The sequence below is a fragment of the Mustela nivalis genome, assembly GCF_964662115.1.
Source record: "Mustela nivalis genome assembly, chromosome: 20".
In the NCBI taxonomy this organism is placed as follows: Eukaryota; Metazoa; Chordata; class Mammalia; order Carnivora; family Mustelidae; genus Mustela; species Mustela nivalis.
This window is the reverse complement of record NC_139039.1, coordinates 5,937,349-5,965,254: the sequence shown is the minus strand read 5'-3', so window position 1 is coordinate 5,965,254 and position 27,906 is coordinate 5,937,349. Positions and strand designations below refer to the sequence as shown.

Here is a 27,906-nt window from a genome sequence, read left to right as displayed (position 1 = left end):
CAGGCAGAGTAATGCAGCCAAGAGGCTCCTAGGGGGCAGCAAAGAGACCCAGGTTGCATGAGATGCTCTAGCCGAAGGGCCATCAACAAGAAGATGGTGGGGTGGGCTTCATTGCCCTCATCAATGAATGAGAGACTTGGGTTAATTCACTCTCAAGCAGCTGTACATTAAGGCATAGGCCACCCCAGTGAGAGGAGTATTTCATCACTGGTATTAGAATTACTCGTGCCTGGATAATAAAAAGCAGCCTGACTTACTCCTTTTTTATTGTTTGGAATTTCTTTCCAGATAATGCATGCCCTTATTGCCCAAGGGCTCAGACCACTCCCTCTGCTCCTCTTGATCCATCCCTGCCCAAAAGCCTTTTCCAATTCCTGAAGTCTAGGACTCTTCTTTTCCTCATCAACATTTAAAGGTATCTTCTGCTTCTCTCCCAGCATTTTCCTGCTGGACTGAGAGAGAGAGCAAAGCAGGATTGTGTGGGTTACCAGCAGACATGATCTTGCAAATTGGCAGGGAAGGAGGCATGCTTTAGCCTGCCAAATGGTGAGTGTTATTGAAAGATGTAAAATACTCCATGACTTTGATAATGTGGAGAAATGGCTTGACATGAGCTCTAACTGCCAGCCAAACAGAGGAAGTGACAGCTGATCCATTAGGCCTTCTTAGTTTCCAGGCATGAAGGTTCTTGTTGGTCCCCTGTGGCTTATTCAGAATCTGGTCTCAAGTACTAATTTGCAACCTGCTAAGAGAACAGTGAACTTCGATAAATACAGATAAACACAAGTCAACACATTTTAAAATGCTCTTTTCCTTGTTTTGTTGATTTTTCTCCAATGGGTTTAATATTCCCGAAGAGCTCTAAAGTTGCTTCTTGCATCCCTAATGCATGATTTTTACCAGCTCTGTCAACCTGGAAAAGCCCTAAGTGTGCAGAGGCAGCAACACTGACGTTTAGCTGCCGAGGGGCCAGAGAACAGGGAGCAAAGTGGCCCAAGGGCAGAAACCTCAGAAGTGAACAGTCTTGTGTCAATTACCATCCTACTCCCCTTTTCTCTGGCCTGCCCCAGACCCCAGCGATGACATGGGCTCAATGTTCATTGTTAAACCCACTCCCAATACCTCATTGCCCACCTAGCTCTTCTTTTCTTTTTTCTTTTTCATCTTTTGGGTATGTCCACATTTTTTGGTGTTGGGTTCTCATTTGCCTTCCCAGTTATTCTTTTTTCTTTTAGAGAAAGAGGGAGAGGGAGAAGGAAAGAACCTTAAGCAGATTCCCTGTGCAGCAGATTGTGCCCCGACACAGGGTGCAATCTCACAACTCTGAGATCATGACCTGAGCTGAAATCAAGAGTCAGATGCAAAACAGACTGAGCCACCCAGGCACCGCCTTCCGGGTAATTCTTAATTCATTTAACTTTTGTCTATCTCAAAGTCCTTACTTTTTAAATTTTTTTTTTTCAACCCTGATGTCACCTTTCTTTCCATCCCTTACTATCTCAGAGTCACTGCAGGCTCTCCAAGACCTGAGACACCAGCGACTGAGAGCCCATGACAAATACTTACACATTACAGTGGGACCATCGCTGCTGAGCCTGTGATGCCAGGAGCTGACACGGAACCTGGAGGATGAAGGATGAGGGAGGGATAAAGGATAAAGAAAGGAAGACGAAGAAAACACTTCAGAACACTGCACCTCCTTTTAGCCTAGGAAAGAAGCTGGGCCTAAGATGGGGGCTGTGGGTACTGGGAGATTCTGAGGGGTTAGGAGGCAAGGGAATTATAAAGATCCCAGGTTTCGGGGCACCCGGGTGGCTCAGTGGGTTAAAACCTCTGCTTTCGGCTCAGGTCATGATCCCAGGGTCCTGGGATCGAGCCCCACATCGGGCTCTCTGCTCAGCGGGGAGCCTGCTTCCTCCTCTCTCTCTGCCTGCCTCTCTGCCTACTTGTGATCTCTGTCTGCCAAATAAATAAATAAAATCTTTAAAAAAAAAAAAAAAGATCCCAGGTTAGTGTGGTGTGGAGAACAAACAGATCTTTGGGGAAAGTCTTTACAGGCAAAGAATCTGTAACAAAGATAGCATTCATATTCCATTTATGTTTTTATTGAGCTTATAGGATGTGCTAGGCACCACACGGGCACAGGGTTGAACACAATGGGCAAGGCTCCTCGTCTCATGGAGCTCACACTCTAGTACAGAAGACAGACAATTCAACAAGCCATTGACTGCAAGTGTGACACATATCACAAAACCGAAGTTACAAAAAGCGGTTGGAGCATCTCAGTTTGGAAGAACATTTTAACCTTGTTAGGAAATGAGAAAAAAATTCCTAGATGGTCCTTCCAGGGTAAGCATGGGGTAGAGTAACAAAAGGGTCTGAATTCCACCAATGCACACATTCCACCGCTGTGAGAGGCCAGGTTCCCTGCTGGACAGTGGCCCTGGCTAGATTAGCCTCTATGCAGATACAGGTGCTACTTCCATGGTGTGCAACTTCTGTAACTTCCACTTGGCTGCCTCTGCCTGCCCCCACATCTTCCCTTTCACCTGTGTCTCATTCAAGCCAGACCAGTGCCACCTCTCACAATATTATCTCAAGGGCAGAGGCTGCAGGGAACCCAGTGCCTACAAACTCATTTTAAAAAATCAGTATAAGCTCTGTTTGCATTACATTGTTTCAAACTCAGTGATCCATTAATCTACAGCCAATGATTAAGGAAGGACGGAACCAGGGTACTACTGCTGATTTGATCTGATCCCTTCGCAGAATCACAGAATGCCAAAGCCTAAGGGGTCTCTGGGGACAATTTAGTCCCATGGCTCTCACCTGGAGTGGGGAGTTTGTATCCGAATGCCTGGCAAAGCTTTTGCAAAGTTCACATCCTGCCTATACCCTCCTTCAATCCTGATACACTTGGGTTAGAACGAGGGAAGGAGGTTGGCAGTCTGTTTAGAACATGATCTCAGATAGTCCCAGTGTCTCGATAGTCCCCTCCACGCCTCCCCATGCCCTCGCTGATCTAATCCAGTTCCTCCTTTTACAGACTGTCTGGGACTAGAGAGGTTAAGCGAATGTGTTGCACTTCATTTAGCAGTAAAGCTGGGAGTGGAGCATAGCTCATAATATTTTTATTGTTTTTCCATGCTTTGGGATCTAAAGGCAGGACTAGCTTTGAGGCTCTTTCCAGGCTTAATTGGCAGCTGGCATTTCTAGTGACAGCAGTGAACACAGAGAGCGTTCCAGATCTCTGCGATGGGCTGGGCCCAGGGACAGGAAGCAAACACCCATAATATGCTTGTCTGTCTCAGTGCTGCTGAAGCCATGGGTCTTTGCAGCTAGAGTAGAGTGATTTGCACCCCTAATACATTTACTAGGTAGCCTTTTACAGAAACAGGCGTGCTGGTTCCGATAGAGAGAAAAGAGAGAGAGAGAAAAGTCACGATGGGAGGAGGATTTGTCTTCCTCCCCATGAGGCTGGGGTGTAATGAGGGTCTCTCTAGTAGGACCCTCAGGTCCCAGTCCATGTGTCTTCTTTCGTGTCACCAATATCAACCAATATCACCAATATCAACCTCTGCTCTGCATGTTCTTCCCAACTGTCCCAACCAGACAAGAGCTGGTGATGTCAGTTTTTACACGGAAACAAGAGAGAAAAGAAAGAAGCCTGCCCTTATGCTGACAGTGACACAGGCAATAGGCGCTCAGTCTCTCTGTCAGGAAACAGCCCTACCCTTGCATGCAGGCCAGTGGACTGGGGCATTTTGAATCTATTCTGGTTTTCCGTAGAAAACAGGAGGATAAACATGCACGTGGGCAAATGACTAGTTAATTAAGCCCATCTTATCTCCAGCTCTGACCTTCTCACCAATCTCACATATCTCTCAATAAACCGGTGAGCACAGGACTGGGAAAAAGAAAATGCACTTGGATACTGACTCTCTATGCCTCCTTGAAAATGAGGAACTGCCATTATAATTGGCATTCTTTGTCCAATGACCCCTTAAGCTCATTATCTCAAAAGAATCCTATAAGGCTAGTATCATTAATCTCATTTTAAAGAAAACTGAGCCTGAGAGTTATTTAACCTACTTCCTCAGATCACCTTCCACTACCTTCCTAACAAATGATGAGATCCAGTTTATTCAGTTCCAAGAACTGTGCTTTTTTATGATATTAAAAAGAAAAAAAAATACTTGTTTCCTTTCTGCTCCTCAGTTTCCTTATCTATGAAATATGACTATGGTCCATTCACTTCAAGACTCTGTCCACAAAATAAATTTTGTTGATCCTGAAATCCTCAAAAGTTCTATTGGGCCACTTAGTAAGGCATGAAGATATGCCTTTTCTACAGTCTGAGAGAATCCACCGAGATCCTGGGATCTCCAGGGAAAGGGCAGCGAATTTGCCGGATACCACTGCCTTCATGGAATTTTGTCTAGTCTACTCTGGCTCCCTCTCTATATGGCATGCTAGGATTTCTGATAATTCTTCTAGACAAATAGAGTAGAAAGAAGTTTTATTTGAAAGCCAGTAAAAACATTCATAAAAGAAGAGATTATTCCAAAATTGTACCTTCGTTCTTATTAAAAGAATATATTCGATGCTGTATATTTTCTGAGCTTCCAATTAGGTATTACGCCAGCAGAGACATGTATCCTGCAGGGGGCCCAGAGAGCTGGAGACAAGGGAGGCAAGAGCAGAGAATAAATGGAAAGAGAGCGCAGATGCTGGCTCCCAGGGAGGGAGAGGGTCCCAGAAAGCCAAGCCTGCATAGGCACACTCAGGTGAAGACAATCTCGATTCCAACAGGCATTTGACCTTTCCCTACCTTTCCACTGGAACAATCTTTAAAATAAAAAAGCAGCTTAAATTACACTCTCTGTGGAGAGAGGAACATTGGTGAATGGTCTTGTCATTCTTGTGAAAAACATAGGTAAAGCTCTGGGGTACAACAACGGACCATGTAGACACAGAGGAAACCTCCACTATTCCTGCCATCTGTCCCTTCTTAAGATGCAAGGGGTCTTGGTCAGCCAGAAGGCCAACAGCTAGACCTCTATTAGAAGCAACTGTTCTTCAGTGGGCGGGGTCTTTTCCCTCCTTTGTACCCACCCACCCATAAATGAATGCCCTGACACTCTCTCCCTGGGACTCAGTCTCCATGAGCATTATTTTCTTCTGGGAATCAAATTCCCGGGAATGGCCAACATGAGAAGTGGATAAAGGGGAACATTTCCCATCTGGGAACAGTAAGAATGTAATAAATGGGGTGGAGAGAGAAAGAACATGGGAATGATCTGTACAGTCAGGGAAGTATGCCCAGATGCACTTTACTCTCTAGCACCACAGTCAAACAGAACTTTCTGCAGGGACAGAAATGTTCTCCATCTGCATTTAGTGCCTATCAAACACTTGAAATGTTGCTAGGGCAAATGAGGAACCACATTTTCAAGTTTATTTAATTTTAATTTATGTATAGCTGCATGTGCCGAGTGGTTTCTGTATTAAACAGGGGAGTTCTAAAGGATACACATTAGGGCGCCTGGGTGGCTCAGGGGTTAAGCTTCTGCCTTCAGCTTGGGTCATGATCTCAGGGCCCTGAGAGGGAGCCCCGCATTGGGCTCTCTGCTTGGTGGGGAGCCTGCTTCCCTCTCTCTCTCTGCCTGCCTTTCTGCCTGCTTGTGATCTCTCTCTGCCAAATAAATAAAATCTTTAAAAGAAAATAAAGGATACATTTTAGACAAATAAATTCTAGGCACCAGAAATCAGCCAAACCTTCTAAACTTCAACATATCCTTCTGCTTGAGATCTAACATGCAAAATCAAACAGGTAAAAACCAGGGAGCTAAGAAATTCCATTCTTTCTGAGGGCAAACCACAGACCCTCATATCTCTTGCCTTGTTTAAGGATGAATAGCAATAAATAGAAAATAAACATGAGACCCAAGCATGTATTTTGAGACATAAAAGAACAAACACATATTTTTCATCATGTAGTGCAGGAAACAAAAATATACTCTGAAAGTATTGCTTAATGTTGCTTAATAATAATACTCAAGAATAGGAGCGCTCTATAAAAGGGAACTTGAAAGATTAGCTGTTGAGACAACAAGTTGAGATGAAAAAAATAAAAGGCAGCTGAAAATCAGGAAAAGATAAAAAAAAAGTCATGAGGTGAAATAAGGGAAGATTATAGACAGTTAAAATGCAGTCATAAGACTGCAATCTGCATGAGAAGTCCCCAAACACATAATATCGTAAAAAATCGAAGGAGGAAATCTGGAGGACACGGTTTCAAAGCTCCATTATGAGTGTAGATTTAAAAAAAAAAAAATGCAGAGAGACGCAAAAAAACTGAAGTTGAGATGAGTAAATGGAACAGAAACCACAATCAAATACATAATCAGATGAAAACATTCATAAATATGAAGACAGACCCAAGGCACATCCTGAAAGAATTGCTGGAAGTTGGCAAAACGGGTGAAAAGAAACGAAGAGCTAAGATACCGTGTTTTCTTTTTTCTTAATTAACTTATTTACTTTACAGAGGGAATGGGTGAGAGTGTGAGTTGTGAGGGAGAGGGCCAGAAGGAGCGGGAGAATCTCGGGCGGCCTCTGCTGAGTGTGGAGACCTACCCGGGGCCTGATCCCGCGACCCCGAGATCACAATCTGAGCTGAAACCAAGAGCTGGATGCTTAACCCCCTGAGCCACCCAGATAACTCTTTTAATTCTTTTTTTTTTTTTTTTAAGATTTATTTGAAGAGCCATACATACCTCTAATAAAATGTTTATATTTCAAAAGTTAATAAAAAACTAGTAGAGCGTTCAAGTATACTACTCTTCCCCCAAACCCAAAAGAAAAGTGGATGACATACAAGAGAACGACGCAGCTAGTATTTCTGTCCAGTTCTGTGACATCGTTCTCGACCGTCAACTGTGTGTTTGCACGTTCGAGCTCCGGACTTTTCACTCATCCTCAGTCTTTTTCCCAGATATACAGAACAGAATCATTTTTAAAATAAGAAAAAATACTTTTAAAGTGATAATGTAATAAGGAAATTAAAATGCTAATATGTTGAAGGGGTATTATTATTTTTTTCTCAACGCAGCATTTCATCGATAATATTAGGGTTTTTTCCATGTTAAAATATGGATGGGGCTGCCTCTCCAGCAATTCTTTCACAGACTGTTCAAGATGATTCCATTTCGAATCCTTCATAAAACTACATTTTGAACAATATTCAGAAATTAGTCCAAAATGGGCTGTAATTTTTCATAGTTATATCTTTTATGACTGCTAAAACCATGAAACCTTTATGTGTCATGATAAAACGAGATCAGAAGATTCTTAAGGTTGAACTTCCCTTGTTAATCTTGCTCAGAGTCCACACAGGGCTTCGTGCTTAGTAGGAATTTAACGATAATTTTAACATGCCCTTGTAATGTGCATTTTCAAAGTAACAATTCATTTCAGTACACTGAATTATGTCTGTTTTCAAATATCTCTTTCCCTGAAACTTCCGAATTTGACACTTCAGATACTTTCATCTCCCAGACCGTGGTGACCTTCTCTCAGCCCTGCTTCAAGCAATCTCCGTGACTTGGCCACGCTCCTTCATCCCAGAGACACTCCCTCCCGAACTTCAGACCGCAGGATTGAGCAGAACCAGGCCTGGTGTCCCTGGGGACTGGGGAGTTATCCCCCCCTCCACCTCCCCAATCTCCTCCTCTCTCCAGTACCTTGGGACTTTTTTCTCAGTCCTAAAATCCAGAATGTTCCGTTGATCTGAATTAGATTTCTACCGCTTGCCACTGAAAGAGACCTGACTAATTTTATACATAAATAAAACTGGGGTTAAAAAAAAAAAAAAAAGTGTACATAAATTTAGATTTGTAGGCTTCTTTTGGTTAGAAAGAGGTGCTTATTGTTACAATTTAATTTACTGTCTATTCTCCTAGACAGCGAACACCATGCTTCCACACTGGTTGAAAACTGTTTCTATGTGTACTTCTCTGGGTAATCCATTTCTGTATAGCAAATGATTCTCGTTCCAAGTGGCTTAGAACAATCATTTTATTTGATCTCACCATATACTGGGTCAGGAATTGAGGCAGGACTTGCTGAGTGAGTTCTCAGCTCACTCAGCGTAGGGTCAGCTGGAAGTGTTCAGCCAGCCACGGGTCTGGTCTGGCGAGTGCGAACAGTCTCACTCAGACGTCTACTCTTAGTAGGGATGACTAGGAGCTGGGCATTTCTTCTGCCCCGTACAGCTCCACGGTCTCCCATGCGCCCCCTCAACCCCGATCAGACTTCCTACACAACGGCCTCTAGGGTTCCAAGAAAAAGGACCTGGAAACTGGGAATCTGTAGGGCCTGAACCCACCAGGGGCATGTCATGGCACCTGCTATTAGTGGGTAAAGCCAGCCCAGACTCAAAAAGGGGGACAGTGTCAAAGAATTGGTGGCCTCTTTTATCATCTGTGTCTAGTATTCTCTGAGCATGCTGAGAGCAAAACATGTGCTTTACTGATCTTTGCGTCCCTGGATCCAACACCAGCCAGAAAACACAAGTAAGAAAGGTGAAGAAGTACAGTCAGAATCTGGACCCTTGGAAACATCCCTAGTAGCTACACTAGCTTTGGACTGTCCCCGTCTCAGCTTCCTGATACATGAAAAGACAAACAAACAAAAAAACTCGCACAATCATGTCTTTAAACTATTGTTAATGAAAGATCAGACTGGACTTAAGCTTCCTCATCTGTATCAGATCTTAAAACACAATTGAACAATGTTCACAGTAGGGTTTTCTTGAAGGGGGCAAAGAGGCTCAAACAATTTTTACCTAAACCATGCTGATTTCTTAATTTCATCTTAGGGAAAATTAATTTTTTATATCAAAAATTAAAGAAATATACATTTGAGTACAGGATTAGAAAACCTTAAAGGTAACCATTACAAAGTTTAAATTTTAATTAAATTGCAAATAACTAGAGGAAAAGAAAGGAAATACAGCACGTATAACTCAGAGAATACAAAGGAAACAGATGAAGCACAAAATAAAATGACCTAAAATTAAATATTCTGGGACTGCCAAAGTATATAATGGTTTAATTCTTCTCGTAAAAGACAAGAACTTTCAGTAAGAATTAAAAAAAAAAAAAAGAACTAAACCCCATGGTAATACATGTTTTATAAGAGACGCAACTAAAATAAAATGACACAGATGACTAAAAAGCTGGGGGAAGGGTTGGGGTGGGGTGAGCACAGTCAGATAAAATTAAAAGAAAAAAGAGTGGGACAATCTTAACAATGGAAAATATAGTCTAACATATTAACCAAGATAAGAAAGGTTAGTTGATAATGTTAGCAATGTTAGAAATACAATACAATATGATATCATATGATATTATAACATAACATAATACCGATGACACTTCTCTGCCAAATCATTTTGAGATGCTTTTGGTAAGAATATAGGGCTAAGTACATTTACAAGTATTGTCTTATTGAATTCTTACAACTGTACTTTACGATAGGTATCATTATACCTGAGTTACAGATGTGGAAATCAGCGATCCTGGCTTAGAGGACAAGATGAAGGTGAAGCTTTGGAGGTGCAAATGAACACACACACACACACACACACACACACACACACACACACACACCACCCCCACCCCCCCTCCCTGGGCAGAGCTGTGGTCATGCTTTGAATTCTGCCCCAAACAAAGGAACCTGCAGGAATAAAGCCAGCAGCAGGCTTTCAATCCCGAGGCTGTTAGGGAGAGTGAAACCTCATTTGAAACGGCAACCAGAAGCCCTGCAGGGGGCGCGCTCGTGCAGGTGGCCCTCGTCCAGGCTGTACACCCCGCAGAAGGGAAGGAAGGAAACTGATTTTGACAGGGAGGACGTTTTTCACATAGGGTTTTTATGTCCCGCTTTTAAGAAAAAGAAGGAAGAGTCCTCTCTGCCCCAGCAACAGCGCGGTAACCACCACTTGCAGCCAATGAGAAGCCACCACAACCTCGAACTTTTGTTCTTCCCCAGTGAACTTCTGTTCAAATCAATCCTCCCCAGTTTCCTCCTAAAACCCAATAAAAGTTGACCTTCCCTTTGTCTTTGTGGTCTTGCCTATGGTTTGCCATAGTTTGCTTGTCTCAAATTGCAATTTCCCTGCTCTTTCTGAATTAACTCATTTTGCTCATAAAGTTAATGGGTGTTTTATTTTTAAGGTTGACAGGAGCATACAGGAGCATACCCTCTCTCCCTCCAGGGTGGGCAAGGTAACAGAGATTCCCAGGCTGTGGGAGAGACCCCAGGACCTAGGGTGTGAGTGGGAGGAGGAGGTCTCCACATGCCCACAAGAGGAGAGCTTAGCCAGAGAAGGGGTGGTTGGAAGGAACGCTGTCCTGACCTTGTTGCAGACAGGGTCGGGTTTTGCTCATGAGAAAAATCCCCCAGGTTCTCAGATGGGCTGAGGACTGAAAGCATTCACGCTGCATCCTAGTACCAGCTGCTGGTACCCTGCCCCTAGGTAGGGCAGTTTGAAACAGCTTTGCTCACTCTTTAAACAGCTAAGAAATAGCTCCGGGCCTATTTTTGACTTGGTACAACTCAGCTACCGAAGTTTCTCTGCTTACAAATCATTAAATAATAACATTTAGAGGAGAAAGCAGGACTACACACCAGAGCAAAAAAAACTATCAGTTATGGCTACCACCAGAAGGTGCAGCCTTACGCTTATATACTCCAGCCTGGTCATTGTCTTGGTTGGCTGGTGGGTTCAGTTGTGTTTGGACCTTGCATTGAAGTGTTGAACAAACATCATTAAGCACAACAGGTGCAAAAAATAACCAGAAGAATTGTTGAAAGAACCAATAGGAAGAGATGTTTGATTCAGATGGAGGGAGAAAGTAAAGAGGATGCAAGAAAAAATTAAAAGTGGATTTTTAAAAATGAAAAATAGATATGTGCTTTTGCTTATGGAAATGAGCCATTGATTGGGGCTTTTGCAAGGATTCTACAAGACAGGACCAATCGGGCAACTGCAAAGTATATTGTGCAACAGCGACAGCCAGGAAAGTGGTGAAAAAGGGACCACAGTGGGTATTCTTTTGGTGGGCTCAGATGGGTGGGGATGTCATGGGACATGCTATGGAAGCATGGCCCGCGTGAGCCACGGCAGCACAGTGTTTGAAGGCAAATGTGAACTGAACGGCTCACCTACCACACGTGAGGATCATCAACACATTCGCAGGGTGCTTCAAACTGCTGTATTCTAGGAAGAGGCGCGGGCTATGACGTGTACATAAGCAAGGAAGAGAAGTTTCCGTTTATGTCAAATCTGTAAAAGGTGCCTTCTGTTTCCCTTCTGTTGCAACGATACCCTGGACTATAGGTTACACTTTCTCATTATTGGTTACGGATTACAAACCTTTCAGAGCTTCGTAAGTTCTTCCAGGTTTCTCTATGGGGCTTGGTTTCCCAGGTCTCAATCCTCAGGGAAACATTAAGCATTTTCAGGGCCTGACTTGTCCCAGAGGCTGAGGCCATGAACCTGTAGCCTTCTCTGACCTTGCCCGAGCTCTGGTACGAAAAGCATCCAGCACCATAGTTCAGAGTGAGCACACCTCCGAGGTTCTAGCCCTATTCTGCCACTAGTCAGCTGGGACTTTGGACAAGTCATCTCTCTTGTCTTTGCCTCATTTTACTCAGCCCAAGAGTCCCAACTGTAACCATTCCAAGAAGTCTACAGTTGGAAGGGAGCAGGAATGTCCTAAGGAGCTGGTCTTAAAGAAGGATGCTGCAACCTACAGGTGAGGACATGTCTGCCAAAAAGCCTCCCTTCTCTCCAATTCATTTTTAAGAGACTCTGACCAAGTTCAGCGGGCACATGGTAGATATGGTCATGTTAATTACTTCTCACTATCTATCAGCTGCTTCCATGTCTGATGGCCATCATGTTTCCAAGACCACAACTACTCCACCAAGTAATGGATGAAAAAAACTGGTTTCCTGCCTTCAGCCTTTCATAGAAGTCATTTTGCTTACTTTTAGAGGAGGATTAATGAGGCCTATCTAATTTTCTTTTGCCAAAGCTACTATATTTTATAGACTTTCTTCATTGAAAGGCCACATAGATGATCTATAGCTTTCTGTAAATGTGTGAAGAACTAATTCATTGTTTCACTGTATGGTTTGATTAGATTTCATCTTTTTTTTTTCCCAAATTTTGGGGAAAGTTTTTCAAAAGAAAAAAAGGTATCTCTTCCAAAACAATGGTTAAAGTTTTAAGATACTGACTGACTCATATCAATGCCTTAAATTGGCCTGGAATATTTTACAAATATTTCACTCTGGGGAAAACTAACATGACAAATTATTTTTTGGGAATACATTGGTCTTTCATCAAGTAGAAAGCACTTCATTTATGTACTTGAGAGCTTCACATTACTCTAGTCCAGTTCTGTTGATCTCTCAGTACAATAAGCAGTTACACTATCTGCATGAATAAATTCAAATATTAATTATATGATTAGCAATTGCATTTCTTTTTTTTTAGCAGTTGCATTTTTAATTAGAAAATTAAGTTTGTGACCATCAAACACAGCTTCCTATTTAACCTATGAGGATGTTTCTCTCTCTCTTCTCTTTTAAAAGATTTTACTTATTTATTTGTCAGAGAGATAGAAAGAAAGAGAGAGAAAGAGTGAGCACAAGCAGGGGGAGCAGCAGGCAGAAGGAGAAGCAGGTTCCCTGTTGAGCAAGGAGTCTGATGTGGGACTCGATCTCAGAACCCTGGGATCATGACCTGAGCTGAAGGCAGACGTTTAACGGACTAAGCCACTCTGGTGTCTCTGTGAGAATGTTTCTATACTATATTTTTAGCTTCTGAAGTACATCAAAATAAGAACAAGATCATGGAATGTTACCTACAAACCAGGCCTATCTTTCGGCACTAATTTGAGCATCAACAAAAGAGCCTAAGTTAGCACCTATATGCAGCTGCTATCCAGCTGTTCCTCTCCTCTCCTCTTAATTCCTCGTGGTCCTCCGTGCCGGGCGCTGTTCATCAGCAGCTCTCCATCCACTGAGGCAAACCTTGCAGCGCCCGTGTCACCCCCGTGTCTTGGCTTCTGAGCACATTGGCTAACCAGACTATCCGGCCAGGAATGACCTGGAAAAGTAATCTACCATTGACCCCATTACACACTGTTATGAGCAGAGACGTTGCAACTCCTGGAGGGGGGCCAAAATTCTGCAGAAATAGGAAGAGAGATCTGAAATAAAGTTGGGTCCATCCAACTATTTGGTAGAATATTGTGGATGTTTTGGGAAACTGGTTCCACTCTCAGAGCTCCTGCTCTAGGCTTTGCTCACTTTGTCTCTGTGGTGCTACTCCTCAGTGTCCCCATGAGATTCTGGGCTTCCTTGGGTTCCCTGCCTGCCTGCTCTGCATTGCCTCCATGCCTGTGTGCTCTCTCAGCACTCACCCCTGCTCAGTTCCTGCTCAGACTTCGGCCGGCAGGTTGTAACCTCCTATTCCCTGCAGCCAGCACCGAATTCACATAACCTGAGTCCCCTGTTTGGAGCACCAGCTGAGGAGCCACGACCAACCCCAGACAGGACACCTGTTACCCAGCTCTTGAGGTTGGTTGGTTTGTTTAAATTCAGAGAGCAGGATGGCAGTCCCCCCTCTTTCCAGTCTCTCCCTGGCAGCTTTGGCTCCGCTGCTTGGTCTTTGTCACACACCCGTGTTCAGACCGTGCCCTCTCACTGGCTAGGAACGCTTTTCTAAATGACACCTGAAGTTTTCCAAAGTCGTCTGGAAATATCATAATGGCTTTTCAAGCATATCTGCCTGTGACAAGCCCTTGCCATCTGGTCATTCTCCCCAGTGTCTGCCCAGATTCAGCTGCTCCCTTGTCCCTGCTGAGAGGTGATGCTGAGGTCCCTGGGGCTTCACTTGGGAAGGCATCCGAGATGTGAAGACGCCTCATGCCCAGGCAAGGCCACAGTGCCATAGTTTCCACCGCAGACCCGCGACCATCGTTAACCAGAGGCTCGCTCAGCTCCTCCTTTTCTAAAGGGCCTAGAGCTGACCAAGGATGATCACTTGGGACAGAAAGTTAGACACAAGCAGAGTGAGCTCTCCGTCTGTTTTGCAGAGAAAGTGGGCTCCATTTAATGGTTTCTTGACACACCCAGAGGATAGGAAACAGCACGGGCTGGTGAGAAGTGACCAGAACAGGAGCCTGTGGGTCATCTCCTACAGGGCCTACCTTGCACGGGCAAGAACAACAAGGCTTTGAGATGACCTTTCCTGGAGTCTCAGAGTTGGCGGCAGAACTGGAACTAGAATTCTGGTGTCTGAGCCTTTTCTAGACCTTGGGGTCCAGGGTACCTCAGAAGATGACCCACAGGCATTGTGTAAACTCTTGGCTTGTCCCCATTTTAGGTGACACTGAGGAAGTTCAGTTTTCAGCTTGTCCTCTTCGGACTAAGGGCAAGTAGCTAAAGAAAGTTCTGAACACTTATACTCTTCCCCTTTTCTGAAGCCCTGATTTCACCCGAATTCTATTTTCCCAACCTCCTTCTTTTCTTCCCCTGCCCCCCAACAATCTAGAACCTTTATGTGGTTACAGTTGATTCCACCGAAGCCAGTCCTACCTCCTGCCCGCGGAAGTAGAAACTAATATGGTGTCTTAATATTTCTGGGGAACATTATTATCATTTGATATGCCCTTGTGATAATGGGCAGTTTGCCAGTCTTGTCATTTTAGAAGCAAATTGGCTTAAGTAATCACCTAAAACCTCCTCTTCCAAGGGACTTCCTCCCCCCTCCCCACATAGAAAACAGCACCTGTCATTTCCGACTGTGAGGCGCGGGGAAAATATTTCCCCTACTAAGTCATATAAGGGATTTGTTAGAAGCTTCTGCAGGCCTCCCATTTAAAATAAAACTCCTTTTTTAAAAGATAAAAATTCAACGCACACTCACAGGATTTCAGTGTTGTCAAATATTCAATTTAAACTTGCCCTGTTATTTACATTCTCATCCTAACAATCATTATTACACAAGAGAGTTTTTTCCCCTGCAGAGAGCATTCATGCAATGTGGTGCTGGCGTTATTACCCAAGCGATTCTTGTCTCCTTTATGCCGTGTTCCAAAGCCTTATCTCCATTGTTCCCTTTGTCCCTCCAGCACCGAGTGGGCGTTCTCCAGGACAGCAGACAGCGATTTTTCCGTCTCTCAATAGTCAGCCTGGTTCAAAAGGTATCGATCGGAGGGAGGCAGAGTCTGGAAACCACTGCGGGGCGCTGGGCCCAGGGGTGTGGAAGGTGCCTGCTCCCCTGCCCTGTTCTCACTGTGGCTTCCAATGTGACAAGCGCCCTGCCTCTTCTCTTCCTCATACGGGCATTTGCAAGCATGCCCAAAACCAGGCTAAAGAATGCTGCCCCATTTCTTCTCAAAGGGCTCTCCTTTTGTATGCTGTTTCTTCCTAACTCAGGGGCCTGGAAGTAGTAACAGAATATTCTGTTTGGGCTGCAACAGGCAGGCGGTAACGAGAGGACTCTTGGCAATGATTGATGGCAGTTCCATGTTTGCGCTTTTGACGACAACCAAGCTGCAGACCAGTCTAACCGTCACTGGGGCTGGAAGGACACGTTTCCTTCTGCTGCCCTTGAGCTGCACATGGGTTTGAACTTGGATTTAAGGCTCTTTCTTCAATTGTTTTCATTGCTAACATTTTTGACATATTACGGTAGCTCTCTCACGGTAAACTGAAACCAAGGGCATCCTGGACAATCGCATGGTCAAGAAAATGAAGAACAAATGAGTCAGAACCATATCATGTGAGAAGGAGGCAGAGACGGCCCCAGGCCACTGTCCTGTCACTGCTAAGGGCACAAAGCAAAATACCAGAAATGCTCTGGTATTTCTGGTATCCAGAGTGTCTGGTATCCAGACATTTCTGGATGTCTCTGGGAGTTTATGGTAGTATCATATTCTGGGCAAAGGAATTGCAAACTCCCTTCAGTAATACAAGTAGCTTCAGTGCTACCCCCATGTGATCCAATCTTACGAATTTGTCTGCGTTCCTTAATTCACGGTCCCGAAGCCTCAAATAATCTTGAAGCAGGACGCAATGCTTCAGTATATGTACAACGGGGGAAATGCACAGTCACATTCTTTAATATTCTATTGACTTCCCTACGTTATACAGTAACGGGAGCCATCTAGTCCATACTCATCCCTCTGCTTCACCCAAAAAAAGCTGGACCTGGGGAGAGGAAAATAGTTTGCTTTATGAAAGCCCACGTTTTTCTCCTGGCAGAATATGTCCAGCTCCGTTCTTGCAACTGCACGATGATGCCTCCTACTTCATAAAGTTTCAAATTAAATTTGTGATCATTTCTATAAATGATTTAACTTCTTCAGATAATCAAACCAGTGAATCATTGTGTACTATATATATTCTCTCTATATTAAATGTGTACAGACCATCTACGTGCATGGCTCTTTTCTCCCCTTCACTTGTCAGGACTATCACAGTCTCATCCAGTGACGATGACCAGGCTAGCAGGAAGAAGGTTGTAAGCTAGGAATGGCTGGTGCAGAGAGCTAACCAGGAGAGCAGGACCCAACTCCTTAAGGGAGAAGTTGGCAGTCCAAGTCAGCAAGACAGAAGGGGCTGGTGAAATAAATGCAACTTCTTTGTGGGGACTGGGCTTCAGGAGTGAGGAACAGAGGAATGGAGGAGCTGGGTTCTAGACACAGCAGTGAGTTGCTCTGCACTGTCCTTTGAGGGCTGCACAGAGAGACACGATCTGATGCTGCTTGAATGTTAGTCTGAATCGCTCAGGTCCTCCAGGCCCCCAGGCAGAAAGTAACAGTATATTCCCAGACCTGGCTCGCTGCCAGGCAGGGTTCTCATTGGCTCAGAGACAAGATCAGGTGGGACTCCAAACCCCATTGTGCCCCAGTGGGACTGAGCAGAGGTGAGGTGGTACAGCCTCACAGGAATTCACTCATCCACTCCCAGTGACGAGTGCTTAAGCTCTGTACCATACCTGCCTGTTTCTCTAACGTCCGTGATGCAGAGAACTTGAATCGTAGGTCAGATTTCTGCACAAATGCATGAGGAATTCTAATCAGTTAACAATGAAGACAAATTTAGGGTGCCATAGGGCAGACATGTTTAGAGAACTGCAAGATCTTTGAACTTCACGTCCATTGTACTCCACTAACTTTTTGAAGTAGGGGGCTCATGTCTAGTAAGCTGATTTATGCAGTGGGTTAGGCTCACACTCACAAAGTTTATGACTCAGCAATGTCTGTCTGACATTTATTACCACTCAACAGACTGGCAGTCATAAATCCAGCTTCATTTTTACAGTTAAATAGCTCCTATCATGAGACAAAGGAACAAAGGGAAATATTCCACAGCTGTGCTATTCATCCTGCATCTTATCGAAAAATAGAAAAAAGCATAAAAAATGAATAGGTCACGTTGTAACAGATCCATATTTATATGCATACATGCATGCATACAATATACAAATACTATAGAAACACATGTGCTGAATTCTGCCTGATGCTGATGCTCTGCCTATGGGAACATGGTGAGGAGCTGCCTGTCTTACCCTTCGCTGTTAGGGTAAAGCCGTCCCAGGTGCTCCTGGCTCGCTGCAAGTGTGAGGTCCTTGTCCTAAGTCAAAGCCCAGCAGGTCAACAGAGCTCCAGCCTGGGGTGGAGGTGGGGTGTGCAGAGGAAGTGAGACGCAGAAACTTGCCTCCTGGGTAGTCACACTGATAGCTTCTGGAACACTCTGGGCCCTTCTCTTCCAGGAAGTGTTCTTTATTGGAGTTATACCAGCAGCGATCCTCTCCCACAGTAGGTTCTATCACATCAAGTAATTTTTTTTTTTTTTTTTTTTTGGCTACACAACATAATTTTTAATGCTATACAAAGAATACTTATAAATAAGTGTAAGGGCTCCTTGGTGGCTCAGTCATTTAAGCATCTGCCTTTGGCTCAGGTCAGGATCCCAGGGGTCCCTGCTCTCTACTCAGTGCAGAATCTGCTTCTTCCCTGTCTTCTGCCCCTCCCCCGACTCAAGCATGTGGTGTCTCTCTCTCTCTAAAATAAATAAATAAAATATTTTTTTAAAAAAGGAAAAAATAGGCCCTCTTGAGCGGCTCAGTTGGTTAAGAGTCTGCCTTTGGCTCAGTTCATGATCCCAAGGTACTAGGACTGAGCCCTGCATTGGGCTCCTGGCTCAGCAGAAAAACTTCTCCCTCTCCCTCCGCCTCTCATTCCTCCGGCTTGGACTCTCTCGCTCTCTCTCTCACTCTGCCAAATAAAATATATATATTAAAAAAAAAAGGAAAAATAAGTATATAAGTACATACTTCAGCATGTACTTTTTTTAATATTTCAAGTTTTTATTTAAATTCTAGTTAGTTAACATATATCGTCATATTAGTTTCAGGAGTAGAATTCAGTGATTCATCACTTACATACAATACCCAGTGCTCATCACAGGTGCCCTGCTTAATCCCCATCACCTACTTATTCCATCTCCCTGCCCAGCTCACCTCCAGCAACCCATCAGTTTGTTCTCTATAGTAAAGAGTCTGTTTTGTGGTTTGCCTCCCCCCCCCACTTTTTTTTTTTTAAATAAAAATGAGCAAAATGAGAGAGATGGGCAAGATAGTTTGATAGGTATCCTCCAGCTCTCACACTGCATTGGTCTATTTTACATTTAGTAATTATCTGCTTGTTGGATGGTGGAAAAGAGGGGAAAAGACAACATAACATTGTTAGATTGTTTAATTTTTGTAACTCTATAAGAAAAGTATCATTAGCTCCATTTTAAACATTGAGAAACTGAAGCTCAGAAAACTTACGTAACTCGCCCAAGATCATAGAGTAAAGAACCATATTCTAAATCCAGGTTTGTTTTAATTCTGATATCACTTCCCCTATAGCCTACTCATTGTCTGAAATTTTGTATACTCTAAGTAACTACTAATTTCACATATGCATATATGATCAACATAACACATACAACTCTTTAGCATTTGTTATCTAGATTACTAGAGTTTGCAAAAAAAAGTTAAATGGATTTTGGTTTTGGTTTTCCCCTTTGAGGGGTGCCTATCTCTCCTCTCAGGAAAAAGAAAATCTTTGGCTGAAGATCATTGCAAAGGAGAAATGATTTGTTTTCTTCAAATTCTAGCCATAAGTCAGAGAATACCCCAAATTTACAAAAAAGTAGGAACTGTGCTGTGTTGCACTCAACATCTACAGAGAAAAGGTGTTAGAGTAGCAGAGGCACGTGTTACTACACAAAAATGGGTAAAGATTGAGTTTAAGTCCTTTCCAGAGAGGCTTACCATTCTTCAGGGAAGATAGGCAGTTTCTGAACCAGTGAGTGACCGGGAAAAAAAACTTAAGTATTTGGTTCATTCACACTTCAAAACTATCAAAGAGTAAATGGCTGATGCAATTTCCCAGGCGGAACACTCACCTTATTACACACCCCCACGGGTGGCTCGTAAAGGGTCCTTATTAGCTTCATCACAATTAAACTCTCTACACCTAAAGGACACAGAGAAATGGTAGCTTATATAAAGAAGTAGGAGATGGGCTTCTAATTGGCCTTCCATCAAGGGTAAAGAAGAGGATAATGAAGACAGAGGCTTTAAAAAGGATACCTAGTCAAAAGAAGAAACTTGCTGAAATGGCAAACATTCTCCATGTACTGACTGTATTTTCCTGTAACTTACCATTTTTTAAAAATAGCAGCAAGTTATAGGTAAGCAAAAGAGTAGGGGAGAAAAGCACAAGTCACTCTAAAGATCTGAGTATGTGCTTCTTATAGCCAATCAATACAACCACAAAGTAAATCTAGTGACAAGAAGAATTAATTGGGAAGAAGAAAGGAGGCAAAACTTGAACCACTTGTTCTTGCTCAGGAAGCCAACTGTGGGCATGTAGAGGACAGAAATCATCTTTTCTTAGCAAGGAATGCTCTCTCTCTGATGTTCTGACCGTTCTGTCTAGAATGAGAGTTCTGTAGATTACCTTCCTTCCATGATGACTGCCATTCATTCCATTTTTCTCCCGCTCAACCGAGGAGATTATATTTTTGACAAAGTAGAGGAAGATCCCTACTACTTTGCCTATATATATACAACATTAATAATTTCCTTGGAACTAATATTGGGGAGGCTAATCCTGTCCTCCCATCTGAACTTCTGGGAGACGATTTGCCAGCAAAGTAGTGAGCTGAGAGGACATGGGGTTGACCCAACATGGTGACTCTTTGGAGTTTCAATAATAAAATCGTTAACACTAATGTTGCTATGCACACTGATTAACCCTCACTCTTAGCTGTGAAGACAACTTCAAGAAATATGAGAATATACAGTAAAACATTTGATTTCAAAGCAGAATACGTGTCACTGAGTTGACCACCACAGGAAAACTTATCTTACCATCATTGGTAGTCTGACAGTCAGAATTTAATCATTTGAAAAGTGACAATTCAAGTAGCATGTGTGCTAAGAAAATAGCAAGGATGCAAAACAGGAATTCATTATTGTGTGTATCAATTTCACTTTTATTTCTTTAATTAAAAAAGGAATAAATTTAGCAGCCAAATGTCCTACATTTTTACATTGCTTAAACATTCTGAAGTTGAAACAGCCTCTGCTGAGCCTAGTGCCCACCTGTGCAATGAGGAAATTTGACCAGGACTTCTAACAACCTCAGATGATGTCAAAATTTGACCTATAACAATAGACTGGTCTTTAGAAACAATGTAACCTGTTAGTGATAGCTGGAGATGGAGGGACAGGTAAAATAGGATTTTTTTTTTCCTTCACTCATAAAATTTTAAGATTACAGAATGTGGTTTCTAAAGGTCAGAATGAATTGCTAATTAAGTTGAGGCATCTGAAATTAGCAAGTAAAACTGCTACTCAGAATAGTGGCTAAGGAGTAATTAATCATACAGGGGAAAAAATGGCAGCAAAGCAAAGCCACAGTAAAATTAGTTTTTAAATAATCGCTGTTGCCCCCTCAGATGATGTTACTAAGAAGCAGTGAGATATTAATTCCTTTCCTTTCTGTTTAGGCTGTATCCTTTCCAAAAGAAAATGTTCAAAGTTTTTCTAGGAAGATACAAATCAAAGCAGATGTCCAACCGAACAACCTCTCTTGTAGGTATTCAGAGACATGTGGACTAATTATGACTCTTCCGTCTGTGTCTTACTCAACAGTTATCCTAAGCATAACCTTAAACCCACCCTAATTAATTTTTAAATGTAAGTCACTGATAATTGTTGGCATTTTAACTATTATAGTACAAAATTACTTAATACAAAAACCAGTGTTGACCACCCCTACCCCCAACCTTTGAGAAGGCCTGCTTTAAAATCTGCTTAAGAAAACATTTTGGCTTTGCTTCTAGGTGCTTTTTGTTTCCTTAGGTGCTACATTGGCCAGACTTGAGTTTGAGTCCATGCTGGGGCTCTCAGAGTCTTATTTTACATCAAGGTATTTGTATATTAAATTTAAAGACAAATTTATCAACATGAATATTACAATGAAATATATAGATAGTTAATTTGACATGCATATCTTAAACTAGAAAGCCAACTAAGGCAGCATTTATATAGAGATTTATATTTTTAAGCACTTGACCTTTATTAATTAGCTAATCCACACCACAAACCTATGAGGTAGTTTAGCATGACTTTAGTATGAATAAATTAGGTAAGAAGCCAAAAAAAAAAAGAAAAGAAAAATAATAACCTGTCTCCATAGTAATATGTTGATCAAACCCTCCTGATTCTGGTCAAAAAAGAACAGCAATCAATTCTTTGCTCAAGCTGGTCAAACAAACAGTGAATATTCAGCTTGGATGGAATGTAGAAAGGGTAATTATTTCATTACCTGACAGTTACAGACAGTTTGGTATTGGAGTTTAAACATGCTGTGCTCACAGCGACTTGTCGGTAACAAGGTAACTCCTTGAGCTATGGCCACTATCCCCCACCCACCCCGCATCCAGGGTTTAAGTATGCCTCTGGGAGTATTAGCATTTTTTCATTGGCCTCCTATTCGTCTTCTCTTGGTCAGAATGGTCTAAGGAGCTGAATTCCATAGAAATGTGTAAGGACCCTTGCAGTTCCAACTTACATTTATTTATCATCTAAGAGGCAAATGAAAAACAAATCCTATATTGGTCTTTGTGGTCAAGCAACTGCAGATGGGAGTTTCATACTATTTTTATCAGCAAAAGGGATCACAGTGGTCTCTCTACTTAGCAGACTGCTTTATGATGGTATTTATTAGTACACCGGGCTGTGGAGGTTATATATAATGAAAACTCATTCACTGGGCTTCACTACCATGGCATTTGTGACCTCGGGCAGAAGCTTACATCTGTACTTGAAGAAGAAAAACTCTTTGAAAAGTTAAGAGAACTGCATGACCAGGTCTGGGGGAGTATTTTGCCTCTATACAAAGACACAGACGGTTTCAACCACTTAGCAAGTATTCTTTTAAATAGAAAGAAAAAAAAAATACTCTTAATAGAAGGATGCCATTAGGTTTCTGCACTATATTCATTTTGCATCATTGTTCCCTCATTGGAGCAAAACTTCAAACATCAGTAGTTGGTTACTTTAGTTATCATGACTCCAAGTAGTCTGGGATGGTAAAAAATACGTATTGATCATTTGGACAGTTTCTTTCAAATTGATAGCGTTTTCCCCTAGGCCCCTAAATTGAGGTTTTATGGAAAATCCCAGGACTCATTCTTATCTTTCTGAGAATCTCCGCTGTCCTCAGGTGGCCCGACCCCAGAAGCTCCGCCACGGCCAGGTCTCATGGGTTTGTTCCTCTCTGCCAAAATTAACTTGGCTGTTTGAAAATAATTATCTTCCATCTTACTCCCATTGGTTCCATTATGACTTGGAACGTAAGACATGACCTAATTAAACAAATACAACCATACTACTATTACTATTACTACTAATAAATAAGAACAGAAACAACAAACAGTTCGTTTTCCGAGTAGAGGCGTCTCCATCTAAGATTTCCCAAAATATAAATAACATTCACTGGCTTTTCTTGTTTAAGACAATATGTCAACTCCATGGTACATTGGAACAATCATTTCCCTTATTTATGCAGAAATAAAAAAAGAAATTTGACAACAAACAAACGAAATGTTTGTTTTCTGGCAGGATATTCACTTTCACTTGACAGGTTGCCAAGGAGCAATGGTATTTAGATGAGGAATTCTGAGATGATCTGATTATTATATCCGGAAGCTTATCTGTAAAGGCTTTGGCATAGCCTCTCTGTAGAGCAAAAGAGATCTATGTTCACAGGCTCAACTAGATCAGGTCATTAAAAACAAAACCAAACAAAACACTTGAGGGTATGAGCTCACTCACTAAACACAAACAGAAACAATGGTTTTTTTTGTGTGTGTGTGTGGTTTTTTTTTGTTGTTGTTTTTCAGGGGTTTTTGTTTGTTTGTTTTACTTGGATGATGCTTATTTTACAGCGGACTTGACAGATAAAGCATTATTTCACACATTTGAAGAAAAGTCATCATTGCAGGTTTGTAGCTCTGTTGTGTGCTTTCCAAAACAGCAAGATGGACTGCTTGCCATCAGACCCTCCTGCCTTCCCACCAGACAGCACATGGCTGGCGCAGCTGCTTCTCTCTGTAGGCACAGAGGCTAACAACCCTGATCCCTCCTGAGTGGGCCCTCTCAAGGGAGTGGTGCCAAATTTCAAACACCTTCGTAACAACACGGTGCATTTCTGAGTCATTTCATTTATTGCTCAGTGAGTTGTGACCACCTCGGCTCTCTGCAGAAAAATAACAGATGTCCAGAAAATCCTGACACCGGGAGATGAATGGCCTGTGGTCACCATGTACAAAGGGCAACCCCAGTCAGAGCTCTGAGAAACATTGTAAAGAGTTAAATGTTTGGCTTTGCAGACACCAGATCCAGTCACGACAGAGAAGAGTTAGACCCAGAGAAGGCTTCAGAATTTACACTCAGAGGCATTTCCCATCAGAAAATAACAGTTTTCCAGGCTATCATACTGGCTAGTGGTATTCTTTCCAAAGTGACTGAACCTTGGCTCAGCAAGAGGACTTCAGTGAGGAACAGAGGAATGGGGGACTCACCATACCCAAGGCTGTCGTTCATTCTGCAGAACTTACACAGTTCTTCCCCAGTCATCAGCACCCCACAACCAAGTCCACAGTTCAGGCCAACTTCATAAGAAATAGTCATTTATTTCCCTCTCATTCGGGGGTTTGTAATTCTTCTCTTGGATGCCTTTGGGAAAACGTTTCATCAAGGTCAACGGCTGTGAAGACATTTTTTGCCTAAGAGGATCATCATGCAGGCAAACTAATTCTTTTCCTAAGCTATTATTTTGGCAGCTTGCAAAGAGGACTTGGCTTAACCTTGAGAAACTGTTCTTTGAGTGATCAGAAAAAAAGGATGGGCTTCTTCCTTTATTCACCCTCTTTATTCTTGTCATTCAGATGGCAAACCTCGTTCACAGTTTCGAAGGTGAAATGAAGGAGTAGTAATTGTGTCCATTATATATCTTCTACTAGTAGTGACTCGTTCTGGTTCCGTGCGTGTTGCCACCAATCATGTTCAGTGTGATGGAAAAATAATGTGTATCTCTTGATAAAGGTGCTTTACATCTCAATCATCAAGGACTTAATGGAATAATTATATGTTGAAGAAATCTAGAATAAATTGGAAATTGAGATCTTCCCACTGTCTTTAAGTCTGAATGATGTTCCCACTGTTTGCTGTAGGATTATAATTTAGAACATGTGCTAAATAGATCATCAGGGAAGAATTAAAAAATCCATCCAAATATCATAACTTACCACAAAATTAAAAGAAAGAAAGAAAGCAAGAACGCTCATTCACTCTCCAAAACTAAGATTAGTCATATGTTAATCTGTGAATCCTCATAAGAAATGTTCATTGTTCAAGAAAGAATCTTCCTCTGGTGGTTGATAAGCAATTCTCCACGGCAGAGAAATCCTGACTTTTTTTTTTTTTTTCTCATCTCTTGATTGATGTTTTCACTACTTATTCTTCAGGCTATAAGACAGAAGGGAACACAGTCTTACCTTCTTTCATAATTACATATTCCAACCCTCCTTTTTCCTTCCTGTCCCCTCTCTCTCGCTTTCAGTCTCCCCCCACATCACTTTAGCCATCAAATTAAAGTAAAGCTGAATTTATATGATGAATCTTTTACATTCTAAATAACCTATAAATATAATAACTCAATTACCAATGTCAACTCTATGTATGTACAAGAAAATATATGTCTCGATCAATCCAGACACTAACTAAATTCATTCTGAAAGTTCTTGAGATGAAAATGACAAATTGGTTTATATTTATGGTGGATGGCATCTACCCATCCTTAAGTTTCAGCTATGACGACTGGCAGAACCCTCTTGGTGGGAGGGAGAACAACGTTATAGCATTTAGATTCCAGATTATTGTTATAAACCACATTCTCAATTCATTCAGAATGTTTCCTGTTAGATAAATAGGAAAAAAAGTGTTTTCTGGCTCTACTCTCAAAATGTATTGATTAAAATCAAATATGGACTCTGAAAAACAATCTGAGGGTTTTGAAGGGGTGGGGGGTGGGAGGTCGGGGTACCAGGTGGTGGGTATTATAGAGGGCACAGATTGCATGGAGCACTGGGTGTGGTGCAAAAATAATGAATACTGTTATGCTGAAAATAAAAAATACATTTAAAAAAATCAAATAGGTAACTACTTCTTAAAGGTTTTTGGTTTTGTTTTTCTTTAAGATAAGACCATTTATTGCATGCCTACTATGTGCCAAGAACTTCATATAAGTTTACTTATAATTTAATCCCCACAACGACCTCTAATTTGGATGCGTTTTCTTCCCATTTTAATGGTGAGAACACTGAGGCTTAAAGTGGCTAAGTGAATGGCACATGTTCACACAGCTGCTTCAGGGGGTGGGGCTGAACCCTGGGAAAGATGAGAATCTAAAGGCTTGTTGGCATTCTGCGCAGGGAATTTTTCTCATAGAATAGAACACGTCCTCTAGCTGCAGTGAGCTTGCCAAAACAGTCTTTGCTCGTAGTTGACAGTTATTCCTAAAGCTCTATTTTTAGAGGGGAGGGGGCCAAAAGTCAGGAGCAGGTTGGATTCCTCACATAGATTCTCCTATCCCTCGTCACTGAGAGCTATATCGTAGTCAAAATCTGGCAAATGAAAATTCACAAGCTACAAAGGAAAATTCTATCACTCACCTAGAAGCACACAGCATATCTTGCAATTTTATTTTCCAAAAAAAGTGCTGTCACAGAATATTCTTAGGATGTGGATAAGAGTTTGAATGTTGTTGTATAACGCAGACTAAAAGAAAATGTAAGCTATATGCATTTCTGGGTAAAAAAAAAGTTGTTTTGGAATTTTGCCTTTGAATGACCCTGATAAGCACAGCCATTTTTAAATGGTTGTTATAAAAAGAAAAATCCTGTTTTGGAATCCCATATTCAGTTTCTGCTCCATCCGGTCATGACCTGAGGAAATTCTACAGTCCTTGTTATTTTTGTGTGTTAATGTGACATAAAGGTTGAAAGTTCTCACTAAGCAAACAAGTATAATCTCATTTCTATAAATTGCATAGACCAACACTTTTCAAATTAAAATCAGTTTAAAGTGTCCCACTCCTTATTACAGGGAAAGGGCCAAACACACATACAGCTGAGCAGTCTTCAGTTATGATTACATCATTAGAGGAAGCTAAAAGAGGTTTGTTTTTTTTTAACTTATAGTAAAAGTGGTATATTAAGAACTTAATCTCATAATGAGCAAAAATAGCACACTCGTCCTTTTTATAGTCAGAATGATTATTCAGATCCTTTCTGAACACAGAAGTAATGACAAATTAAAATGTCTTTCAATTTCACATAGCTTTTATAATTATTCATTCGTTACTCTTATTATTGCTGAAAAGGCTCCCTCATATTTTAGTCAGCATCCCATTTGATACAAAAGAACATGGAAAATTTTACTGCTATTAATAAATATGCAGCCAACCAATCCAAGAAGAAAATTCTTTTTCATCTGAGAGATAAGCTGCATAATTCATGTATTTTCAGAAATTCCTTTAAATAGAAAATTGAAGAAAGGCATAGGGAAAAAAGAATTCATTATACAGTTTCCATTTGTGGTGAGGGACAGTCTCTGTTCTCAGAGTCTGCAATTTAATTTGATCTGAAGAGACTTTCAGTTGCATTGTATATGTACCAATACACTCATAGAGCTGGCTTTATTTTTGACATATATCATCATAAAAATGATACAACATAGCTGCCACTTCACTTAAAAAAAAAAAAGTTACTGAAGGTTACTAGGTACTTTTCTTTGGGTCTTGGAATGCAGTTCAAAAAACTCACAGCAATCTGGAATGAGTACGTTCTGCTTTCCGAAGAGGGAAATGCCCACGTCCATGAACTGGGGGGCTCCATCTGACTCAGTGAGCTCCAGCCCCTGGAGGAGCTCCCCCTACACCGTGACTTAATGGCCTTACAGATAGGTCTGCATTCTGAAACCCCAAGCCGAATGAGAAGCACATCTGCAGGACCAGTTAAATTAAAAAATCTTCTCTTGGGGCACCTGGGTGGCTCAGTGGGTTAGGCCTCTGCCTTCAGCTCTGGACATGATCCCAGAGTCCTGGGATCAAGCCCCACATCGGGCTCTCTGCTCCGCGGGGAGCCTGCTTCCCCCACCCCCCTCTGCCTGCCTCTCTGCCTACTTGTGAT

At 42.0% G+C, this 27,906-nt stretch overlaps 1 protein-coding gene across 3 annotated transcripts in view; it reads right to left on the bottom strand.

Annotated features, from left to right (window-relative positions):
- Nucleotides 1–234: 234 nt before the first annotated feature.
- ZMAT4 (zinc finger matrin-type 4) overlaps nucleotides 235–27,906 on the bottom strand; it is a 382,160-nt gene continuing 354,488 nt past the window's right edge. The window contains exons 7-8 of one of the 3 annotated variants that reach the window (XM_082715041.1): nucleotides 1,567–1,622; nucleotides 235–745 (exon numbers count right to left, since the gene is read on the bottom strand). In XM_082715041.1, the coding sequence (XP_082571167.1) occupies nucleotides 711–745; nucleotides 1,567–1,622 (91 nt within the window). In that variant the 3' untranslated portion in view covers nucleotides 235–710. Of the gene's footprint in view, nucleotides 746–1,566; nucleotides 1,623–20,616; nucleotides 25,184–27,906 lie in introns of those variants that run through there. The other 2 variants (XM_082715042.1, XM_082715043.1) reach the window with 2 other exon arrangements.